The following is an 18,949-nucleotide window of genomic DNA, read 5'->3' as shown; positions in this document are numbered from 1 at the left end:
TAGGATAGTTACTATCAAAAAAGAAAAAAAAAAAAACTTCACCCTAGAAAATAGCAAGTGTTGGCAAAGATGTGGGGAAATTGGAACTTTTGTGCACTGTTGGTGGGATTATAAAATGGAGTGACTGCTAAGGAAAACAGTACGGCGGTTCCTCAAAAAGTTCAAAGCAGAATTACCACATGATCCAGCAATCCCTTTCCTGGGTATGTATCCAAAAGAACTGAAAGCAGGGTCTTGAAGAAATATTTGCACACCCACATTCATGGCAGCACGATTCACAATAGCCAAGAGATAGAAGGCAACTCAGGCAGATGAATGGATATACACAATGTGGTACATACATACAAGGGAATATTATTCCACCATGAAAAGAATGAAATGCTGTCACGTGCTACAACATAGATGAACCTTGAGAATATTATGCTAAGTAAAATAAACCAATCACACACACAGACAAAAATACTGAATGATTGCACTTATATGAGGTATCTAAAGTAGTCAAATTTATATAAATAAGAAGTAGTTATCGGGCTGGAGGGAGGAGAAAAGGGGAAGATTTTTAATGCACGTAGAATTCCAGATTTGCAAGGTAACAGACTCCTGGAGATCTATTTTACAACAATGGGAATATACTTAACACTGCTGAACTATACACTTAAAAATGGTGACGATGGTAAATTTTATGTGTATTTTACCACAATAAAAGTAGAAAAACATTACATAGAAACAAAAAATGAATCTTTTGGGCACAGTGTTAGGACCCCTCCTTTGTCTTAACTCCCAAGTATAGGATTTTAAGTATTGTCTTCTTTTGCACCCTGTAAATACCTAGGTTCATAGTATTCATCTATTTCTTTCTTTGTGGATTCATTTGGTCATTCAGTTAGCAAACATCAATTGAATTACTCCTATGTACTGGATCCAGAAATAAAAGCCACATACTCTGCCCTTAAGAAACTCATGGTTTAGGGGGAGAAGCACCACGTAAATGGGTAACAACAGTAGTAGAGATTGAAGGTGCTACCATGGAGGTCGGTACGAACGGGGTGCCAGGAAGCCCCGAGGAGGAGGACGCTGCACTCTAATTGGAGTGTCAAAGGACGCTTCTTCCAAATGCAGGTTTGATGTTTGAGCTTCGGTTCTAAAGAATTTTAAGAATTTTTTAATGTTCTCTAAAAGATCTGCTAGCATTCTAATTTCTAAATGTAATAAGAGTGTGAATGCTAACATTCTATTTTCCAACTATAGCCCAGAGATTTGGGAGTCTAGTTGCATTGGAGATTCCCATATAGTTTTTTGTTTTTGTTTTTAATTTATTGGGGTGACAATGGTTAGTGCAGTTACATAGGTTTCAAGTGTACAATTCTGTAATACATCATCTATGTGTCACATTGTGTGTTCACCACCCAGAGTCAGTTCTCCTTCCATCACCATATATTTGACCCCCTTTAACCTCTTCTACCACCCCCCGCCCCCTGATTCCTGTGTAGTTTTGACCACTAGTTCCACCTTCTGACTCTGTTGGGGATAAGAATCTTGGAAAAACTGAGCTCTTATATTTATATTTTTTTCTTGTCAGCCTTCCTCTTCACCATTGTTGGGTCCGTGCTAAAGCTGATAAGATTTAGAAAAGCCTTTGCCTTTCTTATCTTCTCTACGTGGCAAACGCCTAGTTTTAAGACTCAGTTCAAGATGTCACCTCTGTGAAGTCTTTTCTGACTCTCCCAGCAGTTAGCAGTTTGTCTCCCTATAGTATAACTATCTTATATCTCTATTTATGCTTTAATTATGGCACTTACCATGCTATATTTTATTTATGGATTTACATGCCTCTGACCTTCCAGGTGTTAACAATCATCTCTGTATGCCCCCCCCCCATTCTAGCACAATATCTAAAAATAGTTTTTGACTACATGAGTGAACGGTGAGTCAAGTTTGAGTCTTAGTGTTGAAAGAGTTGATTGTCCTTACTATACTGTGTTTCCCCGGAAATAAGACCTACCTTGAAAATAAGCCCCAGTTAAGATCATCAGCCAAACAGACATGCATTTAATATGTTATGATCATGTTCTAGAAGAAGACGACATGACTGTATTTGAATAAATGTAGATTGTTGTACATGAAAAAAGAAGACATCCCCTGAAAAGGCACCCTAATGCGTCTTTTGGAGCAAAAAATAATATAAGACCAGTCTTATTTTTGGGGAAACACAGTATTTCATAGTCACAGATTGCATTCTTAGTAATGACCAGTTATGTTATGATAGAATCACTTCTACCTTCCGAATATATTATTGGACTTTTCTCCACCTCTGCCTCCTCCACCTGGTCCAGGCCACCCTCCCTCACCTACATGTTCACTCTCCTGCTTTAAAATTCTTCTGTGACTTTCCATTGTTCTTAAAATAAAATCCTTAAACTGTGGCCTGCAAGACTTAGTGTGATTTAGCTCTTCCTACTTCCCCAGGTTCATCTCATACCTCTCTTCTGCTCACATGTCCTAGCTTCCTGAGCAACCCTCTTGCTTTGAACACTCAAGCCGTTGCTTTTCCACTCAGCTTATATGTCCCTCCTGAGAAAAGCTCTCCCTAACCACCTTCCATACAGTGAGGCTCCCCCAGTTATTCCATATCCCATCAAACTCTTTTATTTCCTTCTCCCATAAGGATGTTGGCTCCATGGGGACAAGAACCTTTCCTGTTAGGTTTATTGCTGCATCCCCAGCACCTAGCACAAAGTCAGACCCAGAAAGCACTTAGTACATACTTACTAAACAAAGGAAGAGTGACATTAATAGATTTTGTAATCTAACCATCCTTGCATTTTTGGTGTAAACCCTTATGATGGTCATGATAAATTATTGTCTTAAAACTGCTAAATTCTATTTGTAAATATTTTACTTAGGACTTTTGCGTCTGCCTTCACAAGTGAAGATTGGTCTATAGTTTTATTGATTGATTGATTGATTGATTTTTGTACCATCTTAGTCCAGATGAGTATTAGGAATATATTAGCCTCATAGAAGAAATTAGGAAGCTTTCCCTTTTATCTCCGTAAGTTCAGGAATAGTAGCGATAACATGGAAATTATATGTTTGATAGAAGTTTGGCAGAATTTACTGAGAAAACCATTTGTGCCTCATGTAGTTTTAGTAGCTAGTTCTTTGAATATCTTACAGATTTCTGCTATGGGTTTTTGTTGTTATTTTCATAACTTTTCTTGAGTTGATTTTGGTTATTTCTATTTTCAGTGACTGTTATCCATTTTTATTTAATCTTCAAGTTTATTGATGTAAAGTTATTTGTAATTTTTTCACAATTTAAAAAGTTCTCTTCAAATATGTAATTATAATGTACTCTTTCTCAGTCCTAGTATTCATCTATGACTCCTGTTTTATATAATCAGATTTTCCAAAGGATTATCTACTTTCATTTTCTTTAAAAAAAAGAAACAAAAAAGTTTTTGGTTTTATTGATCCAGTCTATTTTTTTTCTTTTTTTTTTGACTATTGCTTTATGTTCATGCTTTCATCATTAATTTCTTTTTCGGATTTGTTACTCATTTTCTAGATTTTTGAGTTAAATGTTCAGTTCGTTATTTTTCAATCTTGTTTACTAATGAAAACATTTTAATAGTGGTATATAGTCACCAAAGATACTACCTTTGAAAGATAACACTTATAAACAAAAGCAAAAACAAGCCAAGTTTATTGGTTCATTTCTTGCATTTGAAGTACTTCTCAATGACATCCTTGGCCTAACTCTTGGCCGTAATCCTTAACCACCACACAACTGCAACCAACAACTTTACGGGGCTTTCCTGCTCTGTGGATTTTACCAGGGGCCAGCCTAGTCCCCTAGTTTCTTGTCATCAACCGTAAGGAGGTTGACTTGGTGTTCAAAACAGAGGGCGTCCACCAACTTGACATACTTTTGAGTGTATAAGTTCTGGCCTGTTTTAAAAAGTAAACTCATTTTTTGTTACTCCATATCGTCCCTTTGTTATAATACAATTTAAAAACACTGTCTAATTGTTAAGATGAAAAAATTACAGTACCTATATGACCGTCCAAAATGTCTGGAAATACAGGGGAAATGGTGTATTTATTGCACTTGTTTCTTTTAGATGAACAATTGGACCAAAAAAAGAAGTCTGGAGGTTGAGGAATAGAATATTGATCATATTATTTGAAAATAGAACTAATATTTTGTTTCAAAATGTGTTTGGTTAGTGACTTTTCATTCAGCTTGTTACACTTACAAGGTAACACATATACACATTCATACAATAATCTGCATTGGGGAATGGAGACTTGGCAAAATTTAGTTTTATAAAGAGATCATGTCCATTACAAATTAAAACAAGGCGGCTGTACAGTCTTCATGCATTTTACCATGTTGATCACGTTCCACATAAGTAAGCTTTCTGTAACTCATCTGGAAGGTATTGGAAGGATAAAAATAGACTAAGTATTCAAAATTTCCATCCTAGGAGTTTCCTGCTTTTGCCTACATCTCAATTGTCAGGCCAGGTCCCGGCTCCTACTCCACGCAGGGCTGAGCAGAGACAGTGGAAGCATTTTACGCCATAAATACTCAGACTGCCAGATCGTCTAGGCACTGGCCTCTGCCTGCCCTGAAACAGCTCCTTTCCTGTTCTTCTATCTGAGTAGAAAAAATGAAGGGGGGAGACTGTCTGAAGACCCAGAAGCCAGGATGACAAACGTGGGATTTAGAAAGGGTTCATAAGTTTCTCATCAGGGAATGTCCGGCTTACAGAATCTATCAGTTTTCTGCTGCCTGGCATGGCAGATTACGCTCGGTCAACCTCGTTCATTTGGGAGAATCACACTGTGGAATCCCACCTGTTCTGGTTTATAGAGATAGCTGAAGTCTGGTAGTCACAGGACACTTTTGCCCGCTTGCTATCACTTTAGTTACTTTATTTCCTCCAGCAATCCTTAAAACAAATAGATGGGCCGGCCTGGTGGCTCAGGTGGTTAGAGCTCCATGCTCCTAACTCCGAAGGCTGCCGGTTCGATTCCCACATGGGCCAGTGGGCTCTCAACCACAAGGTTGCCAGTTCAGTTCCTCGAGTCCCGCGAGGGATGGTGGGCTGTGCCCCTGCAACTAAGATTGAACACGGCACCTTGAGCTGAGCTGCCACTGAGCTCCTGGATGGCTCAGTTGATTGGAGCGCATCCTCTCAACTACAAGGTTGCTGGTTCGACTCCTGCAAGGGATGGTGGGCTGCGCCCCCTGCAACTAGCAACTGGCAACTGGACCTGGAGCTGCGCTGCGCCCTCCACAACTAAGACTAAGGACAACAACTTGAAGCTGAACGGCATCCTTCACAACTAAGATTGAAAGGACAACAACTTGACTTGGAAAAAAGTCCTGGAAGTACACACTGTTCCCCAATAAAGTCCTGTTCCCCTTCCCCAATAAAATCTTAAAAAAAAAAAAATTCTTTACAAATTAATTAAAAAAAAAATAGATGGAGGTGAGTTTCTAGAAACTACCGTGTTTCCCCAAAAATAAGACCGGGTCTTGTATTAATTTTTGCTCCAAAAGACGCATTAGGGCGTATTTTCAGGGGGTGTCTTATTTTTTCATGTACAACAATCTATATTTATTCAAATACAGTCATGTCATCTTCTTCTGGAACATCGTCATAACGTACTAAATGCATCTGTCTGGCTGACAATCTTAACTGCGGCTTATTTTCGGGGTAGGTCTTATTTTCGGGGAAACACAGTATGTAATTTTCATTCCTTGCTTTTGGGTGGCAGATATCCTGTCATTCAGCCCAGCACTTCTGAATGGAGATCCAAGTAATTCTTTAAATCACTTAGTTACCTACTATGTGGGGCTTGGTGTGGGTCCTCACACAGCCGTGAAGGAAGATGTGGTGTTTGTCCTTATATATACTGGGGAAACCAGCGGCAAGCACATTCTTTCACAAGTAATAAGTTCTGTCAGGAGCAGTGCTATGAAGTAGTAAAAGTTGTTATGGGAATGTTGAACAGGAAGGCTGCTCTAGACTGGGAAGGATGAGGAAAGCTTTCCTGGGGTAATGACTTACTTTTGAGATGGCAAGGATAAGATCAACAGAAATGCAAAAAAAAGTCAAGTGCAGTTTTAGAGCTGAAAGGAACCGAAGATACCATCTAGTGATGTTTTATCCTTACATTCCACAAACGAGAAGACCAGGGCCCAGGGAGGTAAAGAAAGGACTTGCCCAACTAAGCTTACACAGCGTGTTAGCCCCAGGGCTAGAGACACCAAACCCAGCCTGGGTTTCTTAGGTGCTTAGAAATCGAGATGCATATAGCGAGAAGAAGGGATCTAGGGATGGGTGAAACCAGGCAGGGTTTTCATTTAGTGCTTACTCCATGTCAGCTGCAGAGCCACTTCCTCAGGTGGGGGAGGAGATTCAAGATGACTCAGATCTGCCGTATCCTAGAGGAACGCAGCTTGCTGTGCTGTAGCAGAGTTTTTATTGGGGGGGGTGGGGAGGAGGTACGAAACACATATACACCCCAGAGAATGAATGTGGAGTTCACTTGGGAGACCAGTCTCTGTCCTGCAGCTGTCTAGCAGTGTGATTTGGGATAAGTCACTTAATCTCTCTGAATTGCCATTCAACAAATGATACTTGGGAGTTACATCCTTTCAGTCTTCCCATGCATGTTAGGAGCTTGTTAGAGATCAGTTGTGCCCTATATTGCACCTTAATCTTCAAAAACTGAGGTCTCTTGTTTGGGTAAAGCATCGTTGAAACCCCTTTTAAAGAACAGTTTGCCAGCTTGTGCTTGCCCAAACATCTAGAGAATAACTGTAGCAAGCAAGCCAAACTCCAGAATCTGCAAGAATCGTTAGCAACTGAGCATATTTCTATAAACCAATAAAGGTTTTTATATTTTATTCATCTGTTACCCTTATGCTATTGCCACTTTCACATTCAGCGTGTGTAGGCGGAGAGTATGAGATAACAGCATTTCACAAATGAAAGTGAGTGGAAAAGGGCCGCTTTCCCTTTAAGGTAGTTTCATCCCCAGCTCCCTCCCCTTTCCTGATTGACAAACCTACCCGAAGTCACATGATCCGCCTCTATTTGAAGGTCACAAAAAGCTGCTTCCTTTAGAGACAGAGGGGGAGAGAGAGAGCAAGAGGGAGAGTGAGTGAGAGAGTTAGTTCAAGCCAAAATGGCCGACAGAGTCTCTGCTGGTTTCTGAATATTTAAAATACAAAAAAACAGATAGACAAAAAGAAATCATTTTTTGGACCTTTTTTCATTTCCATTTCTACCTTGTATGCCTCAAATTGCTGGATTTAAGCACTGCTGCACTTTATGAGGTTGGTAAATATTTTCAATTTTTTAAAACCAATTGATTTATATGGATCTTGTCTAACTGTTTTCACTAGTGGTGTTGCAAATCGACATTTGTCTAGCATGGAGACTGGCTTCAGACATTTCGTGAATCTGTGTAAATCAGACCCGTGATGTACTTTTGGTTCGACATTTTAGAAATGGAAAAGCCTTGGTAAAATATTTAAATTTTGAAGTGATTTAATTGCACTTTTAGTTTGTCTGCAGATTTTCATCATCGTTTCTGTCTTGCCAATAAATGAAGCTGCGAGTAATCGGAAATTTGATGTTTTAGAAAGAGGTTTTTGAAAAACACAGACCTCTCCCTGCCCCCTTAAATCTGCTGCAAAAATTTGCATAAATATAAATGGGTTTGCATTCTTTCGGCTGCTAAGGCCGACAAAGGACCTGGGAGAGCAAGCACTACCACGGGAAAGCCTTTTTAAAACAAAACAAAACAAAAGCGAGGCCATCTTTCCTAGAGAGATATAAAACCTAAAATAAGATCAGATACATTTTAAACATCAGGCTGGGGGGTGAGTGAGCATCAGGAGGTTTGGGGTTTGTGGATTCCCCTGCTTGAAAACCTCCACGGCTAGTGTGGCTCACCCGTCTCTCTGCGCGCGCTCGTTTGCACTGGGTCTCGGTGTGTGTTCTCAAATGTGCAGCCAGATGCACTGTTGTTTTGATCGTGGTTTGAACCAAATGGTAGGACTGTCTTGTAAACATGGTGTTTTAGAGATAGAAGCAGCTCTTCACCCCGATTAGGAATTATTTCTTTATCAGTTTCTCCCGGGAGATTGGTCGCCTCCATTTCTTGGGGTTTACAATTTTTGTTTAATTTTGTACAGATGAACTGGGCTTTTTAGCACAAATTCAGCGTGTGTGTGTGTGTGTGTGTGTGTGTGTGTGTGTTTGCGCGAGGTGGCCCGTTTTAGCCGTTTTTCATTGTGAAGTGGTCGCTGCGGAGTCACATAAATTAAGGAGTTGTCTGTGTTATGTACCTGTGTTAGCCCTGAAACTGTGCAGTACGCCGAAGTTAAATTCCATTACTCCTAATGCAGGATTCTAGAAAGGCTGGGAAAGGGAGGGAAGAAAGCTGAAAACTTGCTTTCTCAGAGCCACCTCCCCTATCATTGTGAGAGTGTGATGTAATGCTTCTCGGTCTGGTGGGCTGAAAGGATTGTAGTTTGTGATGTGGCGGGTAAATTGCCCCCACCCCTGGACAAATTACCCCATCCGCCTCGGCACATCCCTGGCTCCGAGAGGCCTTGTTTTGTTTTCTTTTTTCCCTTAATTTGTATCCTCCTGATTTATGCCTGGCCTTATTGACATGAGAAAGAAACTGTTCTTCTAAATCTGTTGCAAAGTATAGTTTAGAAAGGCATTTGAAATATGCAAATGGTTGAATTGTCATCTTCCCATCATTTAATATGTAGACTTGGATTAAAGCTAATTAAGCATAAATGCAATAATTTTGATCAGAAGGAGCATTGTTTTTTGTTTCCTTTCTAATTAATCTAATTATAAAATGCTTGCTGGGCCTGAAAGTGTTAAAAAAATGGGGGAAAAATGCTGGACCATTTTGAAAATTTGACAGTCTGGAAGAGGGTGTGTGTAGTGCTTTCAAAAGCTTTATTCACTGTTAAAATGGATTGGCCTCTTGTGCTGAAAATGGCTTGTTTCTTTGGGCCAATTGTGTTTAGATGAAGGGACTTTCACGCTAATTTAACAAAAAGACTTTCCATTTGAATACATAAAGATAATTAAAGTACTCTGTCTCTAAAGAGCAAGTATTTTATTATTTTTCTAAAATTAATGTTATATTAGTCATGGAAATAAGTAGAGAAGTGATGGTTTAAATTCAGTGTACGTTTTTTGGTGATACAAGTTCAGCTTTTGTGTAAGAAGGACTGGAACATTACATTAGAAAGGTGGTCGAACAAATTTGTCTCTTAATTTTTTTACAGCTTGAGTGTAAAGGAAAAGACATAGAAATTGCTGTAGGGAGTGTTGCTTTGTGGTGGCCCTAAGGAAAATTAAAGCTCTGATTTTGCTGCTGTTTTTTTTTAAATGAAAGTGCTTATTTGGGGCTTTACTTGTTAGATGACTTATTTTACATGCATTTCCTACGCTGGCCTTACAGAAGAAGAGTGAGAAAAACCTAGGCTTCCCATGCTTTGCCATTAGCTTGTGTTTTTTTGTGGACTGTGTCAACATGTGAATAGCAGGTTAATTCAGTTTGCAGAGCCGAGGAACCAGAAGCAGGGTGCCTGCTCTGCTAGGCAGGGAGAATGCTATCATAAGAGAAGGCCATGTAATTCTTTGAAATGTTTTTATGGATATTCTTTTCTCCTAGACAGGTTGAAAAGTGAGATAAAAAGACCTGTTTTCACGTATGTTAAGCCTTATGGCTGAGTGAGTTTCAGAAGCTCAGCTGCCATTTTGGATCTAAGTTCCTGCAGAACCAATCTTTATGGCACACCAAAACTATGGTAATTCAGAAGCAAATAAAAGTGAGTAATAAATCAAAGGTGCAGATGGATAGAGCCTAATTTGTGCCTTTGGGTGAAGTTTTCTTTCTGTCGATAGTGTAAAATGAAGCTTTTACAGACTTTAGAGGTGTGGCTGATGTTATGAAGGGCAAAACCCAGGGATGTTAGAAATGGCATGTTGTGGTTTTTTAAAAATGAGACGGCGTATACAGAGGAAGTTTCTTACTGGAGAAAATGAATATTGTCCTTACTAATGTTCCGCCCTCCCCCTTCCATATTTGCTTCTGCTGGGTCTGCCTGTGATGTCATTATTCACAACGCTACTCTGTCTCAGAAAGAAATGTCACGGATTCATTATTAAGATTTTACTGAAACATCACAAAAATCGGTAGGCATATCTATCAGAAGTGGTAACTTATTTTTAAAGTGTTTTTTCAGTCCTTCCATCTGGGTGCCAGAGACGAAGCACGGCCACTTTGATATATGGTGCAAACTCAGTTCTGTTGTTCGGATTGAATGGCCATTTGTTATTCTCTATCACCACTAAGGCAGCCCTTTAAAAATAAACTCCTTAAAATTCAAGCAGAGACTTGTAAGGCTTTTCCAGCTCTTCAACTCCACAAGAGACACTGGAAGAGTGACATATGATGACGAGACGTTCAGGTGGTGCAGAGCAGACTGAGCTATAGATAACGGTAGTAAAGGGGGTGGGCTTCACCCCATCCAACTGCCTCACAATGGAAAAGTTTGGGAGAAATTTAGTTTTCATAACTCAGTGTGATTGTGGACCTTCTGCAGTTTTAAATGGGACGAGGCCCTGAGACAACGCAGGTGAACGTACTTCGTCTCTACCCTCAAGGAGGACCATCTAGCAAGGGGGATTCTCGGGTAAACAGTTCACCCAACTTGGTGCTGAGTGTGCAGTAGAACAAGTACCTGGCACAGGAGTGTGCTGAGTATCTGCGTTAGGAGAACCCTGATTTAAAGGAGCCAAAAAATTACCCCTTATTAATTGTTCGTCATCATTCAGATATTAGATTTTCTTTAAGTGGAGTTGTGATTTAAAGATGGAGTCTCTCACCATTGGCTGGGGCAGCCTACGCTAATTGTTTCGACTCCAGTATTGTTCCTTATTTACACTAATCCTACTTCCCTCACCTGCTTGTGATAAAGACTGGTGGTGGAAGTGGGGTGGCGTGCATTGAAGCCACTTGGCCTGAGACGGGATTGAACTCATGACAGTGACATTTTAACATGTCTCCTTCCTTCCTTCCGTCATCTATTCATTCAGAAATCATTTATCGTGCCCTGGTGTGAGTTAGGTGCTGTTGTAGGTGTTGGGGGATCCAAGAATTAATTTGGTTGGCCCATCACCTGAAGCAGCCATTGGGTTCATGTGGGGAGATACTTGCCATTAGCTTTGGATTATCACTAGGATGATGCGATAGTTCATTTCACTTGATGGTCACTTACTAATAATCAGTGAATTGAATGGTAATATTTGCTTCTAGTACTTCTAGAGACTTCCATTTAATGTTTGTTAAGATAATCACTGTCCATTTTCTTTAGCCCTACAAAAGTTCCTCCTCAAAATTATCTTTTAAATTATCTCTGACAACCTCCCAACCTCAGTTGCCTCCCTAGTTGCTTTCTCACATCCCTCAGTCTTACTTTTTAATACCCCTTACTTGTATCACCATCTGAAATTACATTATTTGTGTGTAATAGTCACCGCTAAACCATAAGCTTTCATGAGGTCAGACTTTGTTTTTCTCATTGCTCAACCCCCAGCATGTGGAACAGGCCTTAGCAGGAGCAAGTGCTCAGTAAAAACATTTTTGTGTTAGAACTGAGTTACAAAGTCACCAGGACCAGCTACGTGACCGTCAGCCCCTGTTTCCTCATCAGTAAAATGGGCAGAATACATTGTTTGTGAAGCAGAAAGGAAATGCTGTGAGGAAGCGCCAGCACCTAGTCTTGTTGCTCAGTAAGTGTTTCCTTCCCCTTTGCTCTGTCTCCCTTAGTGGAATAAACCAGAAAGGCTTTGATGGCCCCACAGATACCCCATTCTTTCTCCTGGCTCCCAGGATCATGAAGTGTGTACACTGACTTCCCTGAGCTGCATTCAGCCTGAGCGAGGACAGGAGCAGAGCTGAGCCTTTTCTTCTCATTTCCGTCCCTCCATTCGTAGGGTCTGATGTTGTCTCTTCATGCTCTCCAGTGTCCTCCAGGCTCTGCCTCTGTGATGTATCCATCCACATTTGCGTGGCTGCTTCTCATACATTCTGTGTTTTGCATCAAAAGGTTCTCAGCAGTTTCAGATGAATTGGTCTTAGAGTTTACAAGGCAAAGAACATAAAATACAGTGTTTTTCCTTCATTTCGATTATTCTGAGCCTATTCATGTAAATTCTGTTTTTCTAACCAAACTATTAATAGGTTTCACTCAGAAGATAGGTAAAATGAAAATTTAGGTCAATTGCCCACTTTATACAATGTTGTTAAATTAGAGATGATATAGAAATGGTTTTCGTTCATTGACCTTGGAATTAAGAAAAAATTATTATGTGTTTACTCATTCATTCACCAAATAATTATTGAGTACCTATTCCATGCCAGGTATCGCGGTAAGTGCTAGCATGGACGCAGCATGAAGCTGTTCTCCAGGCCCCGTCACTGAAGTTGGAATATGAATGCAAGTGCTCAGGGTGATTATAAAGAAGGGACACCCAACCTAAATAGAGGGACCAGATTGTGCAAAGGCCCTGAGGCAAAAGAGGACATTGGAATACTTGGAGACCTGCATGTTGAGTGCTGGAACATGGTTGGAGTGTGATGTGATATGTAAGGGAAGACATGATCTGGAGTATAAGTGAAGCCGAAAAGGTAAACACGGGCCAGATACAGAGGAATCTATAGGCCATGTTTGGAAGTCTTTATTTTGAGAACAATTGAAGAGTTTTCAGCAAAAATTTCACCAGTTCAGATGGATTTTTAAAAGATGACTCTAGTTGCACTATGGGAAATGGCTGGAGAGTGGAGTGTAAGACCAGATGGTATTGTGATAATCCCAAGTAATGGTGGCCTGGACTGACAGCAAAGTTGGGAAGAAGTGGATAAATCCAGAGACATTGATGTAGAAGATTTCACAGGATCTGGTCATTGAGTGTGAGAGGCGAGGGTTGGGGAAATTAAAGACGGCACCTCTGTCTCTGGCCGGGACTCGTGAATGGATGGTGGTGCCATTCACTGAGTTAGGGTTCATTTAGACAAGAGGTAGATGGGATGGAGATAATGAGTTCAATTTTGGAGTTACTGAATTTGGGGACATCTAAATGAAGGTCTGGACTAATTAGACCTTGCTGGGGATAAAGATTTGAGAATCATCAATAGTCCCAAGTTTACCAAGAGTTTCCTTTTTAGGTTGATTTGTTTGGTAAATTGTCCAAAGATGGCAGTGTACACTTCAAGGTCCTATTGGATACTGTTAAGGGGACACCACTTTATAAGGAAGATAAGGCCACATACTCCCATTATCACAGTGGTTGCCATGAGAGATACCAAAAGAGCTGGAGGGAGGAGAAAGACTAATGTTGGCTGGGTTGATCAGGGAAGGCTTTGTGAGGCCCTTGTATTTGAGCTGAGCCTTAAAGATGGGGCAGAATTGTGAAGAGTAGACCTAGAGGGCAGGGCATTCTGGCTGGAGGATTAGTTGTGTTCAGTGAGCACAGATGGGAGGTTGGATGTGTCCGAGAGAGCTGGGGTACCTACTGAGTAGTTTGGATTGCCATGGTAGATAGTGGGGACCTGTTACAAGGCTGACAGCAACGTGATCCAAGTGGCATTTTGAGAATATTGTCAAAATGTGGCAGTGGGCAAGAGGAGGGCTGGGAAGGGGTGGGGGAGACTGCGGCGAGAATTTAGAGGCAGGCCGGCCAGTTAGGAGACCGGCAAAAAGACTACTATGAAAGGCCCTGGGTTAAGACTGCGGCAGTGCGCTAGAAAAGGGACCAGGCACTCTAGGTTTTCAAGGTGAAGGATGGGAATCTTCAACAGAAGTGAAGATGATGAATTCCAGTTCAGACGTACTGAGTTTAAGTTGGTGGGACTTCTAGATGGAACTATTTAGTAAGCAGCTGGCACTGTGGAGCGAAAGCTTGAGAAAGAGGTCAGAAGGGGGAGATAAAGAATTGGAAGGCATCCACATAGAAGTGATAGCTGAAGCCGAGAGAGTGGATGAGGCCATCACAGAAGTGTAGAGAATGAAAAAGAGAACTGAGAACGGGGCCTTGGGGACAGGAAGAGAAAGAGGACCTTGGAAAGGATGAAAAGAAAGATGGTTGGGTAGGACAGTCAGTGATGGTTACTGAAGATGAGGGAAGGACTTCTCAGGCTCAGGTGTGGTCAGCAGGTTTGCTGCTGCACAGGAAGAGCAGTATTTGGTTCTGGAAAACGTTCCCAAACCTGGTATTGGGAGGTGTTCTTGTAGGAAAGGTTTGGGAATCATTAGGTTACGCCACACGTAAGCATGGGAGCCACACGTTTACCAGGAATCACATTAAAAAGGTAAAGAAACAGGTGAATTTAATTTTAGTAACATATATTGTATTGTCAATTCAACATGCGATCAATTTGAAAATATTAATGAGCTATTTGATTTTTTTTCACTAAGTCTTTGAAATCTGGTAGTATATTTTATGCTTAACGTTTCAGTTTGAACATGAAATTTTCATTGGAAATGCTCAATCTGTATTTAGAGCTCATAAAATTTACAGTTGAAAAAGTACATTCACCTATCAAAGTTTTTCCAAACATAAAAAGTTTTCCAGTAATGGAAATAAGTATCAATTTAAAATTTTGCATTAATTAAATTGACATAGATCTGAAAATTAAGTTTCTCAGTCACACTAGTCTCCTTACAAGTGCACATTCACCACGTGTGTGGCTACCAACTTGGATAGCACAGGATTATGTAAGTACAGTGGGTTACCTTACATCCCGAGTGCACCTTGAAAATAGCCAAAGCATTTCAAAGCTTTTCACCGGACTGGTATTTCTTACAACTCCTGTTGGCTTAATGCTAATGGTATTTTTAGAATTGGAAGGGTTAAATCCTAATTTTGTATAGGAGGACATGAACTTTTTATGAAAGTGTGCAGATTCCAAAATTTAAAACAGGAGTTAAAATTTTTTTTTTTGGTCTAAGGTCAGCAGGGTGGTTCCTTGGTAGAAGTTGTGAAAACATACCGGTTTGCATCATAGTTCAGAAAAGTTAGGTGCACTTAACTTTAGATTAAAAATAGATTCGGTTGGAGGGGCAAGAGCACTGCTGGACCCATTTTGACCTTTTTGAACTTGTGGAGTCAGAGTTGGAGCTTCAGGTGGGGAGATATGAAATTAGGGTTCAGACATTCTTGGAAGCTTTCATTCGGAGGTGCCCCCAGCCTTCAATCTCATACACCTTCACCCACGCTACAGAGCCAGGACTGGACTTTGAGCTGGTATCTCACTTATATTTTCTGATATGCAGGCTGCTTGGCCTTAGGCTATTAAACCCATTTTGTATTTCTTGCCATCCTGGGCCAGTATAACAATTACTAAATATGGGAGGTTTATTAAAAGTAGGTTCACAATTTTATTTAATGATTTCATTGGTTTAGACTGCTTTGTCAAGTTACTAATTAGATCTTCCAAGTATACGGGCATACCTCCTTTTATTGTGCTTAACTGCATTGTGCTTCACAGATGTTGCGTTTTTATGCAAATTGAAGGCAAGATCCTCCACCAGCAAAAAGATTATGACTGGCTTTATGGCGAGACACACTGGTCTGGAAAGAAACCCTTAGTATCTCCGAGGTATGCCTGTAATAACCAGTAAAACTAGAAATGATCTTGAGTTGTGCTTGGAACCAAACCTTGTTTACCCTAGAGAGTAATTGTTGGTTTTTGGTTGCACAATTTCATTTTAGCTGATAGAGGGGAGCTGATTTTTCTATGACGTGCCCTGTAAGAGTTTGGGGTGTCAGCTGTTCTGTGAAGTCCTGGAGTTTTGTTTATTTGTTTTGCTTTATTTTAATCAATATAGAAATGCTTTACATTTTTGTTTTCCTTCAGAGGTACAATTTGGTGACCCGTTTTGGTGACTTTGTAAAAAACCATACTGTATAGTGGTGGGCTTACATAATGCCCTTTAAAGCCTTAATAAAGCAGAAGATTCCTCGCCCCTGTCCCAGGAGCCCAGCGCAGTGAGTCTCGGACTTCAGTGCCGTTTTTTCCTTACAGAAAATAATTACTGTTCTTTTTATGCGAAGAAGTTCCTCTTTATACGTTGAAGTTAGATAATTGGGTTAAAACAGTGGCTTTCAAAGTTTTTGATTGGTTCTATAGTACAAAATGCAATTTACACTGAGACCCTGTACATATATGAATGTATACACTGAAGCAAAAGTATTTACTTTCTGATACTGTGTGTAATTAATTCTGATATATTCGATTGAAGTCCATTTTATAAAACAAAGCAAAAAACAAAAAAGGCTGAGTATCCCAACCCTTTAAATTGAGGTAAGGATCCACTAAGGTCTGTCTCGCTGAGGATTGAAAGAAGTGTAGGAAACCCTGTTCCAGGCTATTATTTATCAGTCTACTCAGTTATCACACCAACCAAATTTATAAGCGATTTTAATGTACATTAATTTGTTACTTCCACACGTAGGAGATATTTTTGATGACAGAATGTTGTCCTCCCTGTGCCATCAAAAGGAGCGGCGGCTGTCCATATTGAAGGGTGGACGTGTTTTTCCTCCATATTTTAGAGAAACTTAAGTAGAAAACACCCTTTTACCAGATTATGTCCTTTCTGGGAAAAGCGCAACAGAAAATACTGCCATCCTGTCTTTTGTGGAGGGGAGGGGCGCTTCCCCACCTCTTCCCAGGTTTCATGAAGGTGCGTCTCCACTGTTAACACATTCTGTTTTCAGACAAATGTCAATACATTTGCTTAGTTCCCCATTTCTTGCTGTTTGGCGGGGTACTAATAGATTTGCCTGCAAAAAAAAAAAGGAAGGGGGGTTCTTTTCCTGATTAAGCTGAATTAAACTGGCCTTTGCTTCATAGGACTTAAAGTTTTTAAGATGCTAATGTGCATTGGAAATCTTAAGCGATGTGTTTATATAAAATCTTAATGAATGTACCAGGTTTTTGTTTTTTTAGGCACAATTTGGCGAAATGCATGGTTAGCTTTCCATCTCAATTATTCCTTTCTTAAACTACGTCCTAGTCAAGCAAGCTGGATTTGGCTGTTTCCCAAGCCTCTTCAGACCCTTTTAACATGGTGTTTCCCAGACTTAAGTTTCAGGGAACCGTAAGATTGCAAAAGCAACATTGGGATCCAACATGAGTTATCAGTTTTAAATTTGCCAAGTAAATGCATTGAAACCCCCCCCTCCACCACCACTTATTGCAGTCACTTCAAAGAAAAAAATTTTTCTCACGTCAAAATAGAATGGACAGTCTCAGGATAAGAGGCATCTCATTAAATTGCATATAGCTTTATGGAAACCATTTCATAGCGAGTACAGATCAGCCAGGTACTACAGTTTAGCATTTGGGAAGCACATCCTAATTACAGGCCGTCTCTTAGCATGTATTACAATTAACTATGTGCTGACCGGTTTTTATTAGTCTCACTCATAGGAATAAACCTGACTTCAAGTTCTGAAAGTACCTTCATTCTTATTTACTGACTGCAGTGATGATGGTTTCAGTGACTCACATTTAAAAAAAAATCACTTTGTTCCCTCTGAATCTACTGTAAACAGATAACCACTCTAATGTAAGAAAAAAGAAAAATGAGCGCACTCTCCGCTATGTGCTAAGCAGTTGTACAGTCTCGCAAAGTTGATCGATTAAATGAGGTATATAGTCATGGTGATTATGTAAAAGTGGCAGGTAGGTCACAGAACTAAATCATACGGTTTATGTTTTTGCCAGCCTGTTGGCGCTCTGTGAGCTATGAATAATCACCGTAGCTGATGTTCTGTCGTATTACGTACATTATTTTTACGTAAAGTTTTTAAATCTGGCACCCCCACATCAAATGTCCCCTCTGTCTGTCTTCGTCGAGAGAAAATGCTTCTTAGATGCATTTTAATCGGGGGAGCGTGGCCAGCAGCTCCCTGGCCTGCCGGCTGTGATAGTGCTATCAGCTGCTTGTGGGAGAGGCCGGCCCGCGAGGGCTTTGCTTCTGCACCCTAGAGGACGGCTGCGGACGGCCGCGGTGGGGGTCAGCCCGCGGTGGGAGTTAGTCGTGTGGGGTGTTTGGAAGCCGTAACGCGCTGGGTAGACTTGAGTTTGAGCAGGATGTACTCTAGGGCCTGTGGAGTTGGAAGAGTTTGTTTAGTACATAAGTATTCATGTATCAGGCACTGTATGGTGCTGGGAATACAAAGATAAAAGAGACCTGACTTGTGTCTTTGGAACTCACTGAGTAATGTAAATGGTCAGTGGGGTCGCCTGTAAGCAAAAGAGACGTGTGACGCCAGGGGATCCTAGAGGATGGAGAGAGGCTGAGGGGACTAGGGAAGGCATTTGAGCCGGGTCTTAGCCGGAATTAGGAGTTGCTTGGTGAAGGGGATGGTGAGTAAGTTGGGGGCAGTCTAATGATTAAGAACCAAGGTTCTGAAGTCAAGACTGCTGTGTCAGGCAAGTAACATCTGTGTCTCAGCTTTCTCATTGGTAAAATGGGGAATAATAACACCAAACCTCAAAGAACACTTATGAGGATTAAGTGAGAATTTGTTTAAAGTGTGTAGCGTATTGTTGGGAGTCCTGTAAGCTGCTGTTTTCATTATTTTTATTTCAGCATTTCAGGCAGAGGAAATCATATAAGCAAAGCAAGGGGTTAAGGAGTAGGAGAGGATGGGAAATGGTGGGATGTTAGCGGGCACGGTGGAGGCGGAGGAGAGTGGGTGGGTGGGTGGGTTTTGGATTCTAAGAAGTTTGGATATTGTCTTGTAGAAAGCAGTTTGAAAAAATCAACTTCAGTTGATCTCCATGTTGAGGGTCTGAGGGAGAGGGAGAGATTGAG

The 18,949-nt window shown here is 40.7% G+C and overlaps 1 protein-coding gene across 5 annotated transcripts in view; it reads left to right on the top strand.

Annotated features, from left to right (window-relative positions):
* TNRC6B (trinucleotide repeat containing adaptor 6B) overlaps positions 1-18,949 on the top strand; it is a 230,511-nt gene that overhangs the window by 96,359 nt on the left and 115,203 nt on the right. The window contains exon 1 of one of the 5 annotated variants that reach the window (XM_033117610.1): positions 7,131-7,357. The exons of the other annotated variants lie outside the window; for them this stretch is intronic. Within the exon in view, the coding sequence (XP_032973501.1) occupies positions 7,353-7,357 (5 nt within the window). The 5' untranslated portion in view covers positions 7,131-7,352. Of the gene's footprint in view, positions 1-7,130; positions 7,358-18,949 lie in introns of those variants that run through there. 5 annotated transcript variants of the gene reach the window in all.

Source organism: Rhinolophus ferrumequinum, chromosome 10 (assembly GCF_004115265.2).
Source record: "Rhinolophus ferrumequinum isolate MPI-CBG mRhiFer1 chromosome 10, mRhiFer1_v1.p, whole genome shotgun sequence".
NCBI classification, from domain to species: Eukaryota; Metazoa; Chordata; class Mammalia; order Chiroptera; family Rhinolophidae; genus Rhinolophus; species Rhinolophus ferrumequinum.
Note: the sequence above shows the minus strand (reverse complement) of the source record. Positions and strands in the feature narration are given on the sequence as shown.